At 43.9% G+C, this 18,167-nt stretch overlaps 1 protein-coding gene across 1 annotated transcript in view; it reads left to right on the plus strand.

Moving 5' to 3' along the window:
• Window positions 1-241: 241 nt before the first annotated feature.
• LOC111268439 (Aminopeptidase P) overlaps window positions 242-18,167 on the plus strand; it is a 61,988-nt gene continuing 44,062 nt past the window's right edge. The window contains exon 1 of the mRNA XM_086971698.1: window positions 242-1,308. Within this exon, the coding sequence (XP_086827824.1) occupies window positions 620-1,308 (689 nt within the window). The 5' untranslated portion in view covers window positions 242-619. The remainder of the gene's footprint in view (window positions 1,309-18,167) is intronic.

Below are 18,167 nucleotides of genomic sequence, written 5' to 3' on the forward strand. Positions count from 1 at the left end.
AAGGCCCATATTTTGCAATAACAAAACCTGAAAAAAGTAAAGTAAAGAATTAGTCGCGTTAATTAGGTAACAAAGACCATCTGCACCGATCCTCTACCTACACTACTCTGCACAAAATGGAAGTACCAACGGATGTAAGCGTTACGTTCTACTGTAAACATAGTAGGTATACTACAATACTTATAGCTCTGAAATGAGAGAACACATCATTTTTGGCTATATTTTCGATTGCCAACTCTCGTTAGCTACAACGCAACATAATCGGTGTGATAGCTTGCCTATTGTAATGGCTAAAGGTTATTACTAATATATTGACGATTATTACTATTGCCGGTGATTTCAGGGGAGTCGATCAACGCCGTCACCAGCGAGTGATGTGACCGGTGGGGCGCTGTCCTCGTCCCCGCCCTCCAGCGCCAAAAGCGGTGCTCCGCCGCCCCCCGTGGCCGCCACCACCGCTTCTCTGGTGGCGTTCGGGAGTCCGCTCTCCCCTGGCTCCGCCCCTTTCGGGAGATCCGGCCGCGCGCTGGCCTCATCAGCGCCGCCCTCGCTGGGGCTGTTCGGGCAGGATTTACCACCTGCGTTACGTCAGGGTCTAGGCCTGGATTCGCCCCTAGCCATGGCCACACTTGGGCCACTTGCCTCAGCCCTCGGCCCTTTGGGGGCGTCGTTGGCATCAATGGCACCAGCTACGACTGCCAGTCAGACAACCGGCACCGGCAGTCACACTCCCAGCCAAACGGGCAGCGGCCGCAGTTCTCCTGATGACGCTTTGAATTCACTGAGAACACCTTTATCACCTCTTGGAGGCTCTCCGGCAGCCTCTCCGTCGCCTCAACCTCCACTGGGGCTTCCATCGCTTTCGTCCCCATTGTCTTCGCCTCTTTCATCAACGCTCGCGTCGCTTCCACCCGCCGTCCTTCACCAAATGCACCAAAGTCTTCTACATGGACCCATGCCACTGCAACCACAAACATCCGCTGAGCACCGGGAACGAGAGCATCATCATCATCATCAGCCCCATCAACACCACCATCATCATCAACATAATCGGGAACAACGTGAGCGTGACAGAGAGCGGGAGCGGGAGCTTCATCGCGAACGTCTCGGCGGTGCTGCTGCCGTTGGCGCATTAGGAGCTTTAACACAACTGCGTCTCCAGGCATCGTTGAGTCCACCTAGCGGTCTCACCGCCAACGGCCACGGGGGACATCATGGGGCGTCGGGCGTCAACGGAGGACATCACGTACTCAACGGAAACACGACAGGCTCCCATCACCAACAACAACACGCGCTCAAATTCAACGAGTAAGTACAAAAACACAGCGTCTGGTACATATCACCTAATACACATATATATCTGTCACATATGTTAAATTTGGACTTTCTTCAGTTTTTTTGCAATTCTACCATGCTAATACAAGGCACTTTCAGTGAGCAGTGGTTTTTCTTAAAACTTTTTGAAAATACTTCTTTATATATAAAAAATTAAAGCATATGCAAGCTCCAAAATCTTGGCTCCCAATCATACATTCAGCCCCTGTATTTTATAGCTGTAGATCTTTTCAAAGGTTACGCAGTTCTTAGAGCAGCACAAGATGTTAACTTTCTCTGAGAAGACAGAAAGAAGGATGCTTTTTATATATTTTTGTTATAACCTTAAAGTAAAATGATGACATTTACGATAGAGTCACAAGTGAACCTGGGCTTGCCAATATGTGGAGTTCTCGATTTCAATACCAAATGAATTCAACTTATTTATAGGCCTAAACTTCCGTGTGCTGTCAATAACTAGAATGATAACTAAACGGACCAGTTAGATGAGTCCCTCACCGGACGTAATGCCAAGCCAGTTATCCCCCCCCCCCCCCAAAAAAAGGAATTCCCTTTTCAGAACAATGTTAGTGGAGGCGTGATTATTTGGACCTCTTGAGTATGCCAGGTCTCAGGAAACAAGTTCTTAATCAGAAACGTGCCCTGTTAATCAATCGAGCGTCTGCTCATAGTCTATCGAACGCATTGTCGACAATGACCAAGAACTGAGCAGTATTTCTTAGCTACATCGAAATTGAAGCCAGGTCTATATTATCTTTCTTTGTCATATCTAAATTATATGAAAACCATCGATTAACTGAAGCAGCTGAGAGCTGATACCAAGTTACACCTACATTGATTACGAAATTCAGTTGATAATAGCATGTTTGCTTTAAATGAAGCGTGTGCTTATTTGTCTTAGAAAATTGAACTTCATATTCATTCGCCTGGGTGGGGTCAGGCGCCATTTGAAAGCTAACATTGTCACTACTCCGAAGCCTTTTTGCAGAACTTCAGCCAATAAACGCGTAACATTTCAGTTCTAATACATGTAAATAAACCTCAACTGTTAGTGCCATTGAGTTATTGCTTCGAAAGCCGTAAGGGGGTTTCCCGCCGCCCCCTTCCTTTCGACTGTTTAATCTACGTGCAAATCCTGAGCGCGATTGCGTAGACCCGTGCGATTCCCAACCCCATTCTCAGTATATATATGCGTACAGGATGTTCGAAAAAAGAATAAAACTAGAAGCGACTTTAGTATAAACGATTTCGGATTTAATATAATAACGCAGCCAATGAATTCGAAGCTTTTCGTCTCGCGTTTTCCAATTTTGCAACAATAATCTAAGCCGGCGATTTCTTTTCAAAATTGTTGTCTACCGTGCAGAAGGTAGGGCTCCGTCTCCTCGTCACAATCAACCTTAATCCAACTATATATATTTAGTACCTTTGTATATATACAAAGGTACGGTTCTGCAATCCACCAAATTCGGTAATCATTTTTATGGGTGTTGGTGGTTTCCGTTGATTCATCACCGGCTTTTGCAAAGCAAGGTCTTCTCTACCTAAGGAAACCTTGAAACAATGCACGGCACTTGAATTGAATACAGGAAACGTTATTAGGATTTGTGTTTGATGGAATTAGTCATGTAGTGCGCAAATACAACAGAAAATAGTAATTTAAAAAGAAAGCTTAAATGGTCTAGTTCCTTTACCAATATCTGACACGAAAATTAACGACAGAATGGCTTGTGTCAATCAAAATATTTATGTTGACTTGACGGTTAACTGTCAGGACAGTCCTGCAACAATGGCAAAACCAAAATGGTAGAAATTGTCATTGGTTGCCTGAGCACTATATAAACCAGCCACGTTTTCTCGGTTGTGGGACCTGACCTGTTATGTGTGAACATGACGTCGGCATTTCGCTTGCTTTTCCCGCTATTTTTTTGTCGTATTTTCTTCGTGTTGCCTTCAGTTGTTTCGCAGTTTCATTCCCCCCCCCCCCCAGCATAGAGCGGGGGGGGAACAGTAGCAGCTTTAGGCGTTCGACCACCCTCTTTTTTTTAGCACTGAGCGGAAAGCAGCAAATGTTGGGACTTGTTCTGGCACGCTTGTCTCGCTGCAAAAATAGGAGTAAGTAAAGAGAATAGAGCACTAAAAAGCAAGGCGAGGCCTAAAAAAGAAGTTCGCATACTTAATAAATTGCCGCTGCTGCTTCAGATTCTTCCCTCCACCCCCATCCTTTCTCACTACCGTCATGACTACCACCTTATTCGCTTGTGTCGTCCCTTACCTAAAGGGCTTCGCAGCAATGCCCCATCGTTAGCAAGCAAAGGGATTGCTCTTCTACGCCTGCTGCGCCGTCTCCTTTGAATGCTAGGGAACGAACCTGTTTGGAAAGACATCGGCCCATACAACTTCAAAGACGGCTAGTACAGCACAGAAATGTCGAAGCTTGCCTGCCTTCCACCTAGTAACTCCCTCAACGAGCAGCGTTGAAGAAAACTAGAGGAGGTGAAAACCCTTGTTTCTTGCCCCTTTTTGTCCCGCATCTACTGTTCATGAGCATGACAACGACCCTCTACTAGGTGACGGGCTAGATGTGTGCGACCCCAGCCTTCTCCACACAGGCCGCCCGCACTTCTCCTTTTAAACGTCGTAGCTGCCAGGCTGCTGCTGCAAGGGCCTGGTGGTCCTGCACCCCCTCCTCTCACTTTTCAGGCGCCAATCGGGGGCAAATCGGGTGACTATCGGAAGAACACGGTGACGGTAAAATGGAGGAAGCTGCTGAGCAGGGGGAGAAGGCAGATGAGCAGTCTGTTCTCTCAATGAGGTGGATCTACAACGGCGTCGGTCGGATGAAGGAGGCATTAGAAGGAGAGTCAGAACGAGAGACGAAAGATAGAAAATGGATGGAGAACAGGCAATAGTAGCCAAAGCAAGAGGGGTTGTCGTAGAGATGGATGCTTCCGATACAAAAGCAGTGGCGTCGCGCGCCGTGTGTGACGGTGTTGCTATTCCCCTAGCAAACGTTGTTCAACCAATGACGCTCATTTGCATTTCTCTAAGCGTCAACGCTATTGCATGAACGCGAAAAGAGACGAACTAACGAATAAGCGCACTAGGATACGTAGCACAACTATGCCGCTGGTGATAGAAAAGGGCGCGAAAGATTCGAGCGAGTTTCCTTCTTTTCGGGAATAACAGAAACGTGAGATTCCAGTCGAGCAGAAAAACGTTAAAATAATGAAGCCGTGAGAAGCAGAGCCACCATACCGATATGGTATCACAAACCAGACGATCCTGCGATACTAAAACAGAGGAATAAACAAACCTGGCCACGGGATAAACAGAATAAGACCCCTGTGCAAAAAAGGTTATCGAATAGGGTCATAGATCCAAACGGGGTGGCAAAAAAAATGCTGGTAGGCAAGAAAATGAGAACGGCAGAGAACGACTTGCAATGAGACATGGCTGACTGAGAAAAAGGAGAAAAACAATACACGAAATGTGTGCCAAATCGGAAAATAGGTGCGCTAAATAACATCAATAATGATAATGGAGATGCCAAGAACAGACAACAACAACAACAGAGAATGGTAGGCAGCACGGATCGTTCAATCAGTTATGCATGCATTCATTCATTCACCCCGACCGTTTTGTTTTACCCGGTACCAATATCGACACTCATTAGGAGCTGTCCCTGTTTGGGGTGGCCGCTTTTGTATCCGTTCGCTTTACGGACGCCAATTTTTTATTTGTGATTATTAGACTAATTAGGACATCGCAGTATTCAATTCACTGAGAAGTTTTAAAGATTCTTTCGATCTATGTACAGGATTTCCATACCGAACCAGCACGGGCAAGATTACTCGAATGGAAACAACGGCGCGATAATAGAGTTCAGTTCCACAACACAAATAGTTCTCACATTGAAAGTGCTTCTGTAAAGACAATGTTGCGCACCTGAATACCGGGCCGTCTGCTTTGTTTATGTGCTTAATAAAGCAGACAACTAAATGACGAGCAGGTACAACAACACAAACAAGCCGAGAGTACGGGCAACCTAAATTTAGACCTCGCCAAAAAATAGCGAAGAGATAAGGCCAAAATTGGTTTACTGTGACTGTATTGATATGAGAGCGTCGGGGTGGCAAAGGCTGGCTAAGAAACGCTGGCTAAGAAGAGCATGGGCTCTGTTAGCGACGAACTGGATTTTTTTTGGTCATACGTACATTCTTCATTTTACTGTTGGTTTTTTTTACACGAAAAGGATATTAAAAAGTATCTGATTAAGACTTGCCATGGATTCGTGAATAGACGCATAAGGAAGTAGGTTGCTTGTCGTTTCCGCTTTAAAGGGTACCCCGAAAATCCTTAAAAAAAAAAACAGATCTTGTGTATATTAAGTCTAGCTCAAACCTAAGTTTTAAGAATATACGCTATCTCTAAGCTTTGATATGTAGGTCTCTTCTGCTTTATTTAGTCCAGCGGTATTCGTAGATAACGAATGTACCTTCCTCAACGCCGATTTCTTTGTACGATATCGAATGTGTCTGTTGTTGTGCTCTGCCGGTGGGGTATCTTGTCTCGAGTCCGTTTTGTTGAAGCATTGGGTTGCGTCGGGTAAGACTGTGATAGTGTTGCATCGCTTAATCCAGCACTTGTCTGTATTTGCCACCATCTTTTCCACGGTCGGTTCGTTGACGATATCTCTCACATGGCCTCTTTCTTCAATAGCCGTCTATTATGCAGCAGTTTTCTATCTGGCACATCGTGGTCCTACTACTAGCTGCAGTCAAGGCTCGATAGGCTTCGCTGGCGCTGTTACCGGCAGTGATGCCCGAACACCTCCCAGGCCAGGCCTTTGTGCGGACCTTGTGTTGCTCTTGGTCTACCAGCGATAGGAAGCAAAATAAAGAGAAGACGCGAAGAAGAGATAAGCCACGTTCCTGGCATTCGAGGGCCAATTGGACATTGGTAGAGGAGATGGCAGTGGTATCGGGAGGTCACCTCTATTAAGCCCCGTATTACCACAACCCGCACACCCCAGCTGTGCGCCAGCACCGCATTTGCCTCTATTACTAATACGACTGCTATAAGGGGATTCGACGCGTGCATCTGTTCGAACTTTGACAACATTGTGTCCTCACCTCAATGGCCAGGAGCATTTGCCCCAATTCAGATATATATGGCAATGTACGTCGTAATGCAAAGCGCATTTGTCAGTTCAAATTAGAACAGCCGGCTTCTTCGACCGCCGTAAATTAGTCTATGCTCACGTTTGGTATTGAATAAAAAGGAAATGGTACACAGGCAGCACCACAGTTGATAAGGGCGAAAGCCCGGTGTCTGCTTTATGCCTTACGCAGTTATACAAGAGGATGACCGGTATACTAGTTTAAGGCACCAAAAAAATGTTCATCGATTAATATCGCCATTACACTGTAAGCGACTTTAGGCCAAACTAAAAAAATCAGAACTTAAATGAAATTAATGATAACATCAAGAAACTGAAGTTGTTGTAATCAGAACGAAGCTCAAATTGCTGAGAAAGGAACGTTCCCTTTATTACCATCTATCAGCACAGGTTCCCTGTGACGCCGACGCATTCAAGAATGGCGCGTTGAGTCGTTTTAGCTAACAAGAACTATAGGACAAGTCCCATCGGCAAGGGCGCCAACGTTGGCACGGAATAATAGTAGCCGTAAGTAGAAGCGTCAACATTAAGGAGAGGAAAGCCAAGGCCCAAAGTTCCTCCCTGGGAGAGAGAAGGGTTGGAAAAAGACACAAAGAAGGAATAAATCGATAGAGAGAAGTTGAACGGCAGCAGATCAAATGAAGGAAAACAGAAAAAGAGGAAAGAGAAGGCGATCGAAAAAATGAGACGAAGTGACGGAACTCAGGATGAGCATAGTGAAACAGACATTCGGATAGACTGCATTCGCGTGTATGTATGTCCTAGTATCCATGTGTCTGTTGTGTGTATCTCTGGGGTAGGCATCCGCGCTCGCATCGACGTCTGCATACGCATGTTGGTCGGGGAAGGCTCGGCAAAATGGACAAAGGCATAGGGAAGCTCGAGTCAAGGGAGCTAAAAAAACGATGAGTTCTGAAGCCGGACGTTATGCGCCGTAGTGGTAATGGTGGCGATGAAAGTGTTGGCTGTAGTGCTGCGAAGAAATGAAGGCAGTCGTTGAACAGAGTAGCGGGAAGATCGGCGGAATAAAAAGATGTCGAATACTTCGTTGTAATCACGAGCTGCTACTGCTTCTGCCGCTTCTACTGCTGCCATAACTAGGCAGACAAAGACGACGGGACAGCAAAATACGCACGAAGAAATAGTGCGATTGGGTGGTCATGATAAATTAGTAGATCATTTCTCGACTCGTTCGCGCTCCTCTTCTAGTGCGCGTGTGTGCTTGTCTGCCCCGCAGCACTGGCGATCCAGCCGGCACTACGATCGGATTAGATAGCAGATTGGTCTTTGCAGAGGGTCTAGTGTGGGAGCTCTTCAGTCGCCTGTTTTTAACTGCGTTTGTCGCAGGCTTTTAATTCGTAATCATGGGTTTCACTAACAGATACGAGCGACGTGGAAAAAACTCAATGTGTGTTTTCAAATGTCCAATCTGCTTTTATGCTTTCTAATGTACTTCTGGACGACTCACGCGATGGGACTGAAAGTTTGTCTGTGCCCTCGAAAAATGCGGACCTAACATATATTGACCAGGCTGATATAAAAATCTTCATCTGCTTATAGACTTAGTGCTGAAAACCCTTACGTAGGTTGACTGACAGTGTTATTTGGTCGGTTAATTCAGTGTTTTTCTATTGTGGATCGATCGGTTTGCCCGTCTAAGAAGCGGGAATCGGATATTAGAATAGAATAGAATAGAATAGGTGAATGTATGCACTTTCCGTGTCATTTAGTAAATTTGCACCAAGTTGGACAACACGTTTCCTTCGATGCACTATTAGCGCATGAAAAGGCAGGACACTTGACATATCCTCAATGTCTGAAACGATGGCAAAGTCTGTCTGACCAGTCTTATTTGACGCCCATGGATTCGTGAGTAAAGCCTTGAGATGTTACCTTCGAGAGATGCATTATAAGGACAATACTCTCTGATAGAAAGAGATGCCACTCTAGAGACGCTGTTGAGGATGTAGCAATGAAGTAGTATTTTAGCAAATGAAACGACATCAGGCCTGCTCGGCCGTGGGGCATGTAAATAAGGTCAAGTATATCAGTGGACGGTACCAGGTAAATGAGCTCAGGACACTAGATATCGCGGTTCAACCACAAGTCATTCGTACGTGTAGTTTCGTGTAAGTCGATGTATAGGCGCTGCCAAACATAGACCCAGTTCCTTCTCCAGTAGCCCGACAATTGTCTATTGTTTTTATTTCGACCTGTTTTATGCTTGGTGTCATGACCACACCGCGACGTGTTCTTGTCTTTGTGACGTCCGTTCGGGCAGTCATTTATTTCCGGCCGGCTATTCAAAGACGGCAGAAACAGACAATTGAAAAATAACGATGTGGCCTATTCAGAAAAAACAGGAGTTGATGGGAATAGACGGTGTCGGCGACGATAGCCTCTTCATGGTTAGAATTTGTACATGTAGCCTTGTCTGACGATTACCATTGTAAAAATTCGTTGTTCAAATTAGAGACGCGCTCGTATCCTGCAAGAAATGTAGCTCACTTCTTAACTAGAATGCATTACAATTTTAGCAGATACATTCCATCCATGATTTGCTTCTCAGTGATGGCCAATCTCTGAGTACTGTGCGAAAATTATATGAGCTACACAATCTCAGATAGAATTTAGCCAGTGTGATCCTATATTATATCAACCTTTTCTTTCGTTGATGGTGTTTGCTTTTTAAAAATACTCCATTTTAGTAGATGTGTTTTGATAGTGGTCTGCCGACCCTGCTGGAATATTTCGTAATAATAAAGGCTCACCCAAAAAAGTTACCCCTTATTTTATGTTGGTGTTTAAGTGACGTTTGATTAAATCTTGTTCAAAGTGTTTGTCGGTCACGGCTAAGGTCTTGTATCTTAAACGTCAATTCGCTGATAAGTTTGCTGATTTCGCACGACCGTATGAGCGATATATTAATTTTCCCTATAAGGTTGTCAAAGAAACCATTCATTTACACAGCGTTTGAAATCCACCCTGCCATCACGCACTTTCAAAGGAAAACTTGATATCGAGCGAACGATCCTTACTCTGCCTTAACGTTAGCTTCTGCTAGTGCTGCCACTACTCGCTTCGTAAAAGTAGAGTAGTTATTTTTTATTGTCAGCTTCAATATCTCTATTCTCTCTTTTAGTAGCCGTTTGTCTCGAGGCGAGCCACCGCTGCCGCCGGCCGGTGACGCGAATCCTCTGTTTCCATCTCATCTCTATTTCTTTATCGCTCTCGTCTTTGTGCTGTTTTATCAATTTGCATGAGAATGGAATCGAAGTCTTGTCTATCAATAGACGGGTTAATGAGGCCACTGAGCCTGCAGTAGGCTGTAACAGTCGAGCATGCGTGAAACGTCAGCCGTTCGTTGCATTAGTAGCATCAGCAGGACGACCAGACGGTGCGCAGTCCCTTCCTTCGTACCAGTGGCTACGGTAGGTTGTAAAAAGAAGCTACGAGCTGGAGCATAAGCCGTCGAAGAGTTTTTTTTGCTGAATCAGTATCGGCGTAGTATCTATTATAGTTACATGTAGATGAGGATCGGAAAGTGAGCGACTCGTGTTCACCGAAGTCGTACGCTGTTTTAAAAGGAGATAAAGACCCTTCGAATCTGTAAGTGGTAGCATTACTTATGAATGGATACAAAAGGATACATAAAGTCTATATTCTGGTTCGATTTTTTTTCTTTTACAATCGAATTGGAAACATGGCAAGGAGACTGGAAACTATGGGTTATGATGTTTAGAAGGTAAATATGATGTGACGGCGGCCGAAAGAGTGCCCTTTTTTCATGGGAATGGTAATTGTAATAAATAAACTATCGCTAAAGCATAGTTTTAGGTTGCCTACAAGTTTATTGACAGGCAGGATCTATTCATATAGTTCATATGTATGATCCGTTTTTAAGAGCACTAAGGGCATAAGCTTTGCCTGCCATTCTTTCAAACCGTGTACACGATATGTTCGCCGATAAACTACTGGCGCATTGTATACTATAATTTCCGGGTCTTAATTTGTGACTCATACGACCAAGTAAAAGGTCCTCCTTTAGAAAGCCAAAAGTAAAATTGTAAGAAAATCGTATTGTTGTCGATAACAGCTCACACCAAGCGTCTGGCATTGGAAACAGCGTTTGTCCTTTGACGTGCCAAAGACAAATTCGGTCATCTTTAAACGAAAACTCTCACTTAAGCAGACGACCTAGGTACAGCCACTATAAAAGTAAGCGTTATTTAACAAGCACTTGGGTCGCTGATAGGCCAAGATACGAGAATGCAGGTGAGTATGCAGAAGAATCAGATATTAAAATTCCGCTAAGGTTGCCCGGAAGCTTTACTAAACATGTTCGAAACATGCGAGCAAGAGCGGCTGAACTCATAAAAAGCGGAGAGAACTTTCAATGACTGTAAACTGGGACACTCAGTTAATTACTGTAGAAGTATGTTTTTTTATTTGCTTATTGCTTCATACTAATAACTGTTCGAACTTATCAATATTTCACAATAAGCATACTCAGGACGACGCGACGGACAAAAGAGTAAATTTATTGATCGTAATCGCTTGGAAGAACCGCAGTTAGCGGGGGAAAAAAAAAATAAGAGAAACACACATTCGGATGCACGATGTGCCTCAAAGTAAAATGCTGAAGGTAATTTGACATAAGTGTACATTTTCGCAAAGAGAAATATAATGTGAATCTCCAAACACATTGGATCCTCTGATAGATTAGGCAGGTCTATTTCTGTAGAAAGGTTCTTTTGATTGATATGATTCTATTATTGAGAGAATTTTCCTTCTTCTTCTTCTACTCCTGTAGATTGAACGAACAGCAGATAGAGAAACTTGGCACACTATAACAACAACACCAACAACTATTAAATGCAAGCATTAAAGCGGTTCTGCAGGTTAACTGCACCTACTGCGTCATCGAACCTCTTAAGCCCAACGCTTAACATTATTCCTTCACCAGCCTCTCCGTATGACTACTTAGTGTAGATAGCGCCCTCTGCTGGGTCAGTTTACCCTGAGTAATCTGAAGGAGGAGCTTAAAAGCAAAGTGTCTTAGAACAGGCCGGATGTGGTCCGGCGAGCTGAATGGAGCGGTACCAGCGGTGACGACGGCGGCCGCACGGCCACTGAAGGACTCTTAAATGATCCGTTTTCCTCGCTGTCGAACGCCAGCTAGTTCCATTTGCCTAGTGAATTGCCCCTGCCGTAGTAGCTCGTGTCCGATCCTTAGCTTTATTAGCCATATCGTCGTTATACTCCACTCGCATAGGCGTCCGTCCGTACTCGTACCCGAATGGCCAAACTCAACTGCTCGACCGCCTATGTTTGGATATATCTGATAAAAAAAAAAAAAATAAAAAAACGCACTCGCGTGCAAGTTGATTAAAACGCGCAAGTCATTTTTCATCGGCTCTTTGTTCATCTGAATATCAGTGAAATTATGATCACGATGTACGGCCATACGTAAAGAAGACTATTTTGATGATTTGAAGAACAGCGGAAAGGAAGGCAAATGATGTTTTGCTAGCTTTTTACAGTTGCTATGGCAATTAGCTGTGATGACTCCATAAGCCAAATATCACTATCCATCAACATATTCAAGCCGTTGGAAGAATCGCGTCCAATTTGGCTTGAACATTTATGGTTTAGGACGACTTTTTACTAATATAAAGGGATTATCGTAGTTAACTTAATATGAGGCTTGCCCGTTATGATAACAACTCCAATGTCGACGATTCGTTTGGATTAGCGATCTCGCAAAGGCTGACGCACCTTACATGATCACTGTCCACAATGGATCTTTTTTGAATAATTAAATGTTCTCTTTTAAGAAATGTCGAATTTGCCACTGAGCGGAATTTGTGCACGCTTGCTTTTCGTTTTACCATTAACAGGTCTTTTCACGTTGCTCCGATCATAGGGCGCTGCTGAACTGTCTATGATAAGGTTGAGAGTTTGTCGATCGTATTTGAGCCTTACGTCTCGCCACGAGGATCTAATAGCTGGAAGGATGCTAGGTCGTTCGTTTTGTAATGAGTAACGTCCTATACAATGAATTCGCCCCCAAGTTTGTTGCAGCTAAGCTAACTGGGCCTCTACATTCTTAGAGATTCCCTGTGATATTTTAGCAGAATGGGCAAATCGTCCATCATCGTGTCGACTAACACCGAGATCACTTCAAACAACGCCGAACGGTTTAAACCAGAAGTCAACACCGAACTAAAAATATCCTTCGCAGCACTTCTTCTGCAAGCAACTGACCCTTTATGCAATATCTTTTGCGTCTATTTCCTCTCGGTATTTCTTCATATAGTAATGTCTATGCTACGGGGATCAGGTCTTACGATTTTGGACGACGAGATTAAGGATTTTGTTATGTACACTGGCTGATCTTGCGCTATTCTGAGTACTAAATTTTATACATTGCCTTACACGAATGTATCTGCTTAACTTGTATCTTATGCAGGTTGGAACTAGGTTGCTATCGCTAGTTTTCACGGTTGAAGGATGTATTTTGCTTAGCCACTGACTGAGTCTGCAAACCACTGAAACCGTCACACATAAAACGGTGAAGTTATCAATTATTGCTCATATAAAATACTTCTGAATTGACTTCTGTGACAAATGAACTTCCGTGGCCAACCTGTACATGTTACATCGGTAAGTGGAGTTCACCGAACACCACCGGCGTCGTTGTCCAGAACGCAGAAGTTTTCGGACTAAATGCGCAACAATGGTTTGCAGAGAAAGGCCGGTAATACTTGGCTAAAGGGACTAAGGCACACAACGCTAATGGAATCCTTGTTCGTTTTCAAAATTAGCGTGCTTAAGCCTCTAGTGAATCTTGACTTGCGAGGCGGCGCGTTTACGTTCAACGTACATGTGCGTGACAATGCCGTTTCAGGCGATACTGTTCCTACAAAAGGGATTTAAGGTGGAACACTTAAATCACTTGTTGTTATCGCGTAACTGGCATGCCAGCAGACCTCAAGTCGGCGAGGAGGAGGTCTATATGGAAGGTAAAATGGTGCGGATGATGTCTAGCTTTTTGGCTACAAACAAGATCTCGTAGTCCTAGTTGATTGGCTCGGTTGAGTCCGGAGATACGACGTAATTAACACTAAGTTCTTCAATGAAGCAAACGAATGCAAACACAAAATGGAAGCTTACCAGAGCGTTACTCGAGACTGTAGAAGAACTACGATAAATCAAGATTGCGTCCAAGTATCAATTGGTATTACGCACTACGCAACCTTTGCCGTGGGTAGGGCGCTGCATTACGACCTTCTGATCTGAACTTTTAGTGGTGATTCGGTGGGCTCTTTAAATGAACCAAGTTACGAATACGAGCTTAATGCATGGTTTCTTCGGACTAGCGCGTTTGTCGTGACTCACTATCCACGTTAAAAATGATTCAAATGAATACTTGCAGGTTCAAGATAAACCGTGACTACATAACAGCTTGCCTTAACTTCTGAGGTGATAAAGAATCTGAAGCGCCCTTAAATGTAATGCTCCGTTCCAACCTCAGACTTTCGCTGTTCTACTCTTCTTGCTAGAAAGAAGGCTATTCTAGAAGATATCTTGGGAGCGCATTTACAAGTCTAGTAACACACATACATGTACACGTATTCCTATGGATATGCTAGCGTGAGCTAGCACTGGTCACCTCTCTGTTCTAGACTAACGGAAATAGAATTTTAAGTTAGACACAGGAAGATTCTCGTTGCCTTCTGGCTAAGACACCCCCCAAAAAAGCTAATTGTCTTGCCTCACCGGCAGAGTTCGATTCGTGTGTTCCAGGTTTTCGAGACTCGTGGAGGGCCCATATATACAGATATATTCAGTTAGATCTCTGTTGCCTGATGTCACCCTTAATACTTTCTGCGGGACAAATATCATAGCTCGTTTTCTTCTCCCTGTTCTATCAGCATGCCCATTATCTCCAGGTAGTCCTAAAATTCGCACCAAGGGAATCGCTGCGTGTGACTGCTGAGATACACTCAAGTCAGCCGGCGTTGTTCGTTCGCATAGGGTTAGGTCACTTTTCCGTTTCCTTCACATTGTGGACTCTAAAACAAAGCCAAAAATGAGTATCTGTGCATTTGAACACTACGTCTGGAGGGTAGCTGAGTGGGGTCATTATTATCTATTATCCGATTATACAAGTGAATGGCGTTCGGAAGTCATAGAGTGAACGTAGAGGGAACGGCTACTATGTTCTCTAATGGAACATGGTGAACTTCGGCAAGCAAGGGCTGCTGGGGAAGCCTACGATTCGCCGGATGCAACAAAAGATGTCTTGATCTAATAACCCCCGTACAGGCAACAGAAGCTGTGCGACGTCGTTTTGATCTCAGCCGTACTATTATTATATTATTAAATGAAATATGCAGAATTGCAGCGAACCTGATTTGTGGGAGATGACATGTAAATCTAAATGAAGGTCAATATGGTCCAAGTGTCCATTATGATCGCATAGCAGCGTGTTATTTCACGATTATATGTATGAAAATCGTTTTGCTTTGCTTTGATAAATGTAGCTAAACTGTATGCTGGACTAATTATTTTATATGGATATGATACTAATTTGCGTCGTTTACCTGTCCCACACGCGGCTCCATTCTCGCGCATTCTTGCAAAGTTCAGTTATTTGTTTGTTGTGTAAAAAGGGCGCGTTTATTTGAAATGATCAACCAGCGACTGGCTTTTCCAGCTTCAAGTTGGTCTCGTCAGAAGACGAACCGAGTTCACTGAACCCCATTCGAAATGAAAGTCGTACACAGCAGAAGCAACACTTTTCCAAAATTCCTCTTTCAAAGTTAGCGAGCACCCCATTGCACGGTGGACATGTAACTCCGACTTAGTGTGAATGTCCCTTCACTAAATGTGGTCGTCCCCCTGTCTTGACCCCACCCCCTCTAAAGCGGTGCCGTCCAATGCATTATTGAGAGCGAAGCATCAAACCATTGCATTCGACTGCAGCAGAGAAGACAGGGAAGAAGAGCGACTTCACTAATCGCTGATATCGACTTTTTTTGTCTTGATTTCTGCTCATTCTGCACATTTTTAAAGGACTGTCAGCTCTCCACATGACTAACTGGGTCTGCCAGGGAGATCGATAGCAGACGCACTACTACCTTATGTGCATACATATTGTCGAAAAGCCATTACATATGTGTTTATATAATAGATGTACGTCTGCGTGTTTTTGTGCTTGCGTCATAGTTACTACGTCAAGCATAAATGTATTCATGGCCAGTATTGCATAGGGTTAAACATCTGCAACAACACACGACGCATAAAAGCTATTTGAGTAACGATTGAATGGAACACAATTTGTTAACTGTGCTCTGTTTGCGTTTTTCGTATGAACATGTAAAATGGTTTATGCCCCTGCCAAACGTCTCACGCGCTAGAGGCATATCCTGATGTAGAAACGATTGTGTATGTCCAAAAGGGAACAATGATTCCTCTGTGCTATTAGTTCTAGCAGCCAATGCAGTGTGATAGATTTTGTTCTGCGCATTGTCTTCGTTTTACCGTTTCGTAATCTTGCGTGCAATACATTTCGTTTCCTTATCCGTAGAGGCACAAGTATAAGATGACGTGCACTGAAACTGATTATAAAAGTGCAGAGAAATTTTAGAATATCAAAAATTGCTAAAAACTTTAACTGCAATCAAAGTTTGATGCGCTGTCAAAGAACTTTTCCTCCCCCTTATTTTTATTTGTAAATATAAGTTACTCAGCACGAAAGGTTACTTTCGAAGCTGCGAAAGTTTTGAGCGTGGTTAATCCCTCATTGAGTTGAATAACTTTTCAAACATCCTGAATATGGCTTAACAGCCACGTTAGCGACTGCCTGTGACAAAGAGATCTGGGACGTGAATACATAACCGTACGTGAAGGTAGCATCCCACACCTTCGGCAGCTGGCAGTTGTTCTAATGGCAGCCGGACGTGCCAGAGAAACAGGGGGAGTAAGTCGCTCCCTTTTTTCCATGCACTGCCCCAAGTGATTAGTTGCCGCCTTCCGGTTGGCTGTATTTATCTGCCCTCAGGACGACCGCTTCTGCTATTACCGCCCACAACCCCCAGCAACCCCCGCCCCTTTTTGTGATGGTGCTATTTCCAGTCAATTTCTCCCCTCTCGATACATTCAACTACATTCACATTTATCTGCTACGCAACCACTGTTGTTGGTTGACTTCACATCGCCTACTAGGATAGCTTATACTAGATCCGGCAGCGCTTTGCGTCAGCGTGTCTTCACAGCTGAAACTATGCCATCTCGAAAAAAACGAGCCTACCAGTCCTAAAGACCGATTGGTGTGGGATATAGCGGCTAGAGGAAAGAACATTCGACGATTTGTACCCATTGTCTAGATCGACACGGCCATCGAAGCAACGAAAATGGAGCGGGAGGCGCACCATTGGGGAGCGGGTTTCGAAGGGGCAGTATCGTCACAGCTATGCACATGGGGTGCATCGGATGTCACATTCAGGTACTCCATAGGAAAAAAGGATCCAGAAGAAGCCTGACAGGGTTGGTAGAGTGCGGCAACGGGAAAGAAAGCGAGCACTGACAAATATCGCCGCGCTGCTACTTTGCTGGTATCGCGTGTGTTGTTACCTCTTCTTCGTGCCCGTACCGCCACCTGTGTAACGTTCCATTTGTGGGGATCCCCAATACCCCAGCTCTTCTACTGCCGAGTTCATTAGCGCGGACTGTACGAGTAGAATAGACGTAGCAGCGTGAAGAAGCGTCCAATTCGACTGATGTAAATGTACCTTTACTAGGGAGATTATTGTAATAGGCAGCCCATTATAGAAAAGAAGATATTTTTTCTCAGTTTTTGTAATGATATATATATATACAGAAACTACGATTTGTTTTGTTAACGTGTTAGTTCCTAACTGCCTAGTAGGTTGCTCACTATTATAAGAGCGTATCTATTTTTTACTGGCAACAAGCGACAATGTTCATTTACTACAAGCGGACTATATGGCCTACATCGTTTGTGCCAAACAACAATATCTACAAGCGTATGTAAATTGCCTTTTCCACAAAAGGCTCCAAAAATAATACCAGCGTCTTTAAGCCAAATAGACAGCCCGTTGTGAAAATCGACAACATTATTATTATCGTAATTTGTAACAATCCGTACAAAGATGTGGCTACTGTGAGAGACCCCGATTGAACAAGCAAAACGAGGAGAAAAAATCCCATACCGACCCAATCGGCTGAAGATGAAGAGTGGAAGGGAAGGCGGCAACAAAAAGAAGTGGAAAAGCAATATTCGATCTATTGATCGGTTCCCCCAAAACGAAAAAGGAACAGCGCCAACGAAAAGATTCAGTGGACTGGCAATGCATATCTTCATTAGCAGTCGACAATACCTCACTAAATCCTAGTGTGGGCCCACGAATATACTGCCAACCAGACGGCCAAATAGTTTACACAGTACCATTTATTCAGCCTGCAAACTGGCGTTTCTGGACTATATATATAAAACTATAGTCAGTGTATATATATATATATATATCACATTCTTACGCAGGATTACTTACAAATTGAATAAGCATAACATAATTCAACTAATTTTTGTTGGTGTATCTGAAATTGGGTAGCCATAAAAACA

The sequence above is a fragment of the Varroa jacobsoni genome, unplaced genomic scaffold (genome assembly GCF_002532875.2).
Source record: "Varroa jacobsoni isolate VJ856 unplaced genomic scaffold, vjacob_1.0 scaffold_1285, whole genome shotgun sequence".
Lineage (NCBI taxonomy): Eukaryota > Metazoa > Arthropoda > Arachnida > Mesostigmata > Varroidae > Varroa > Varroa jacobsoni.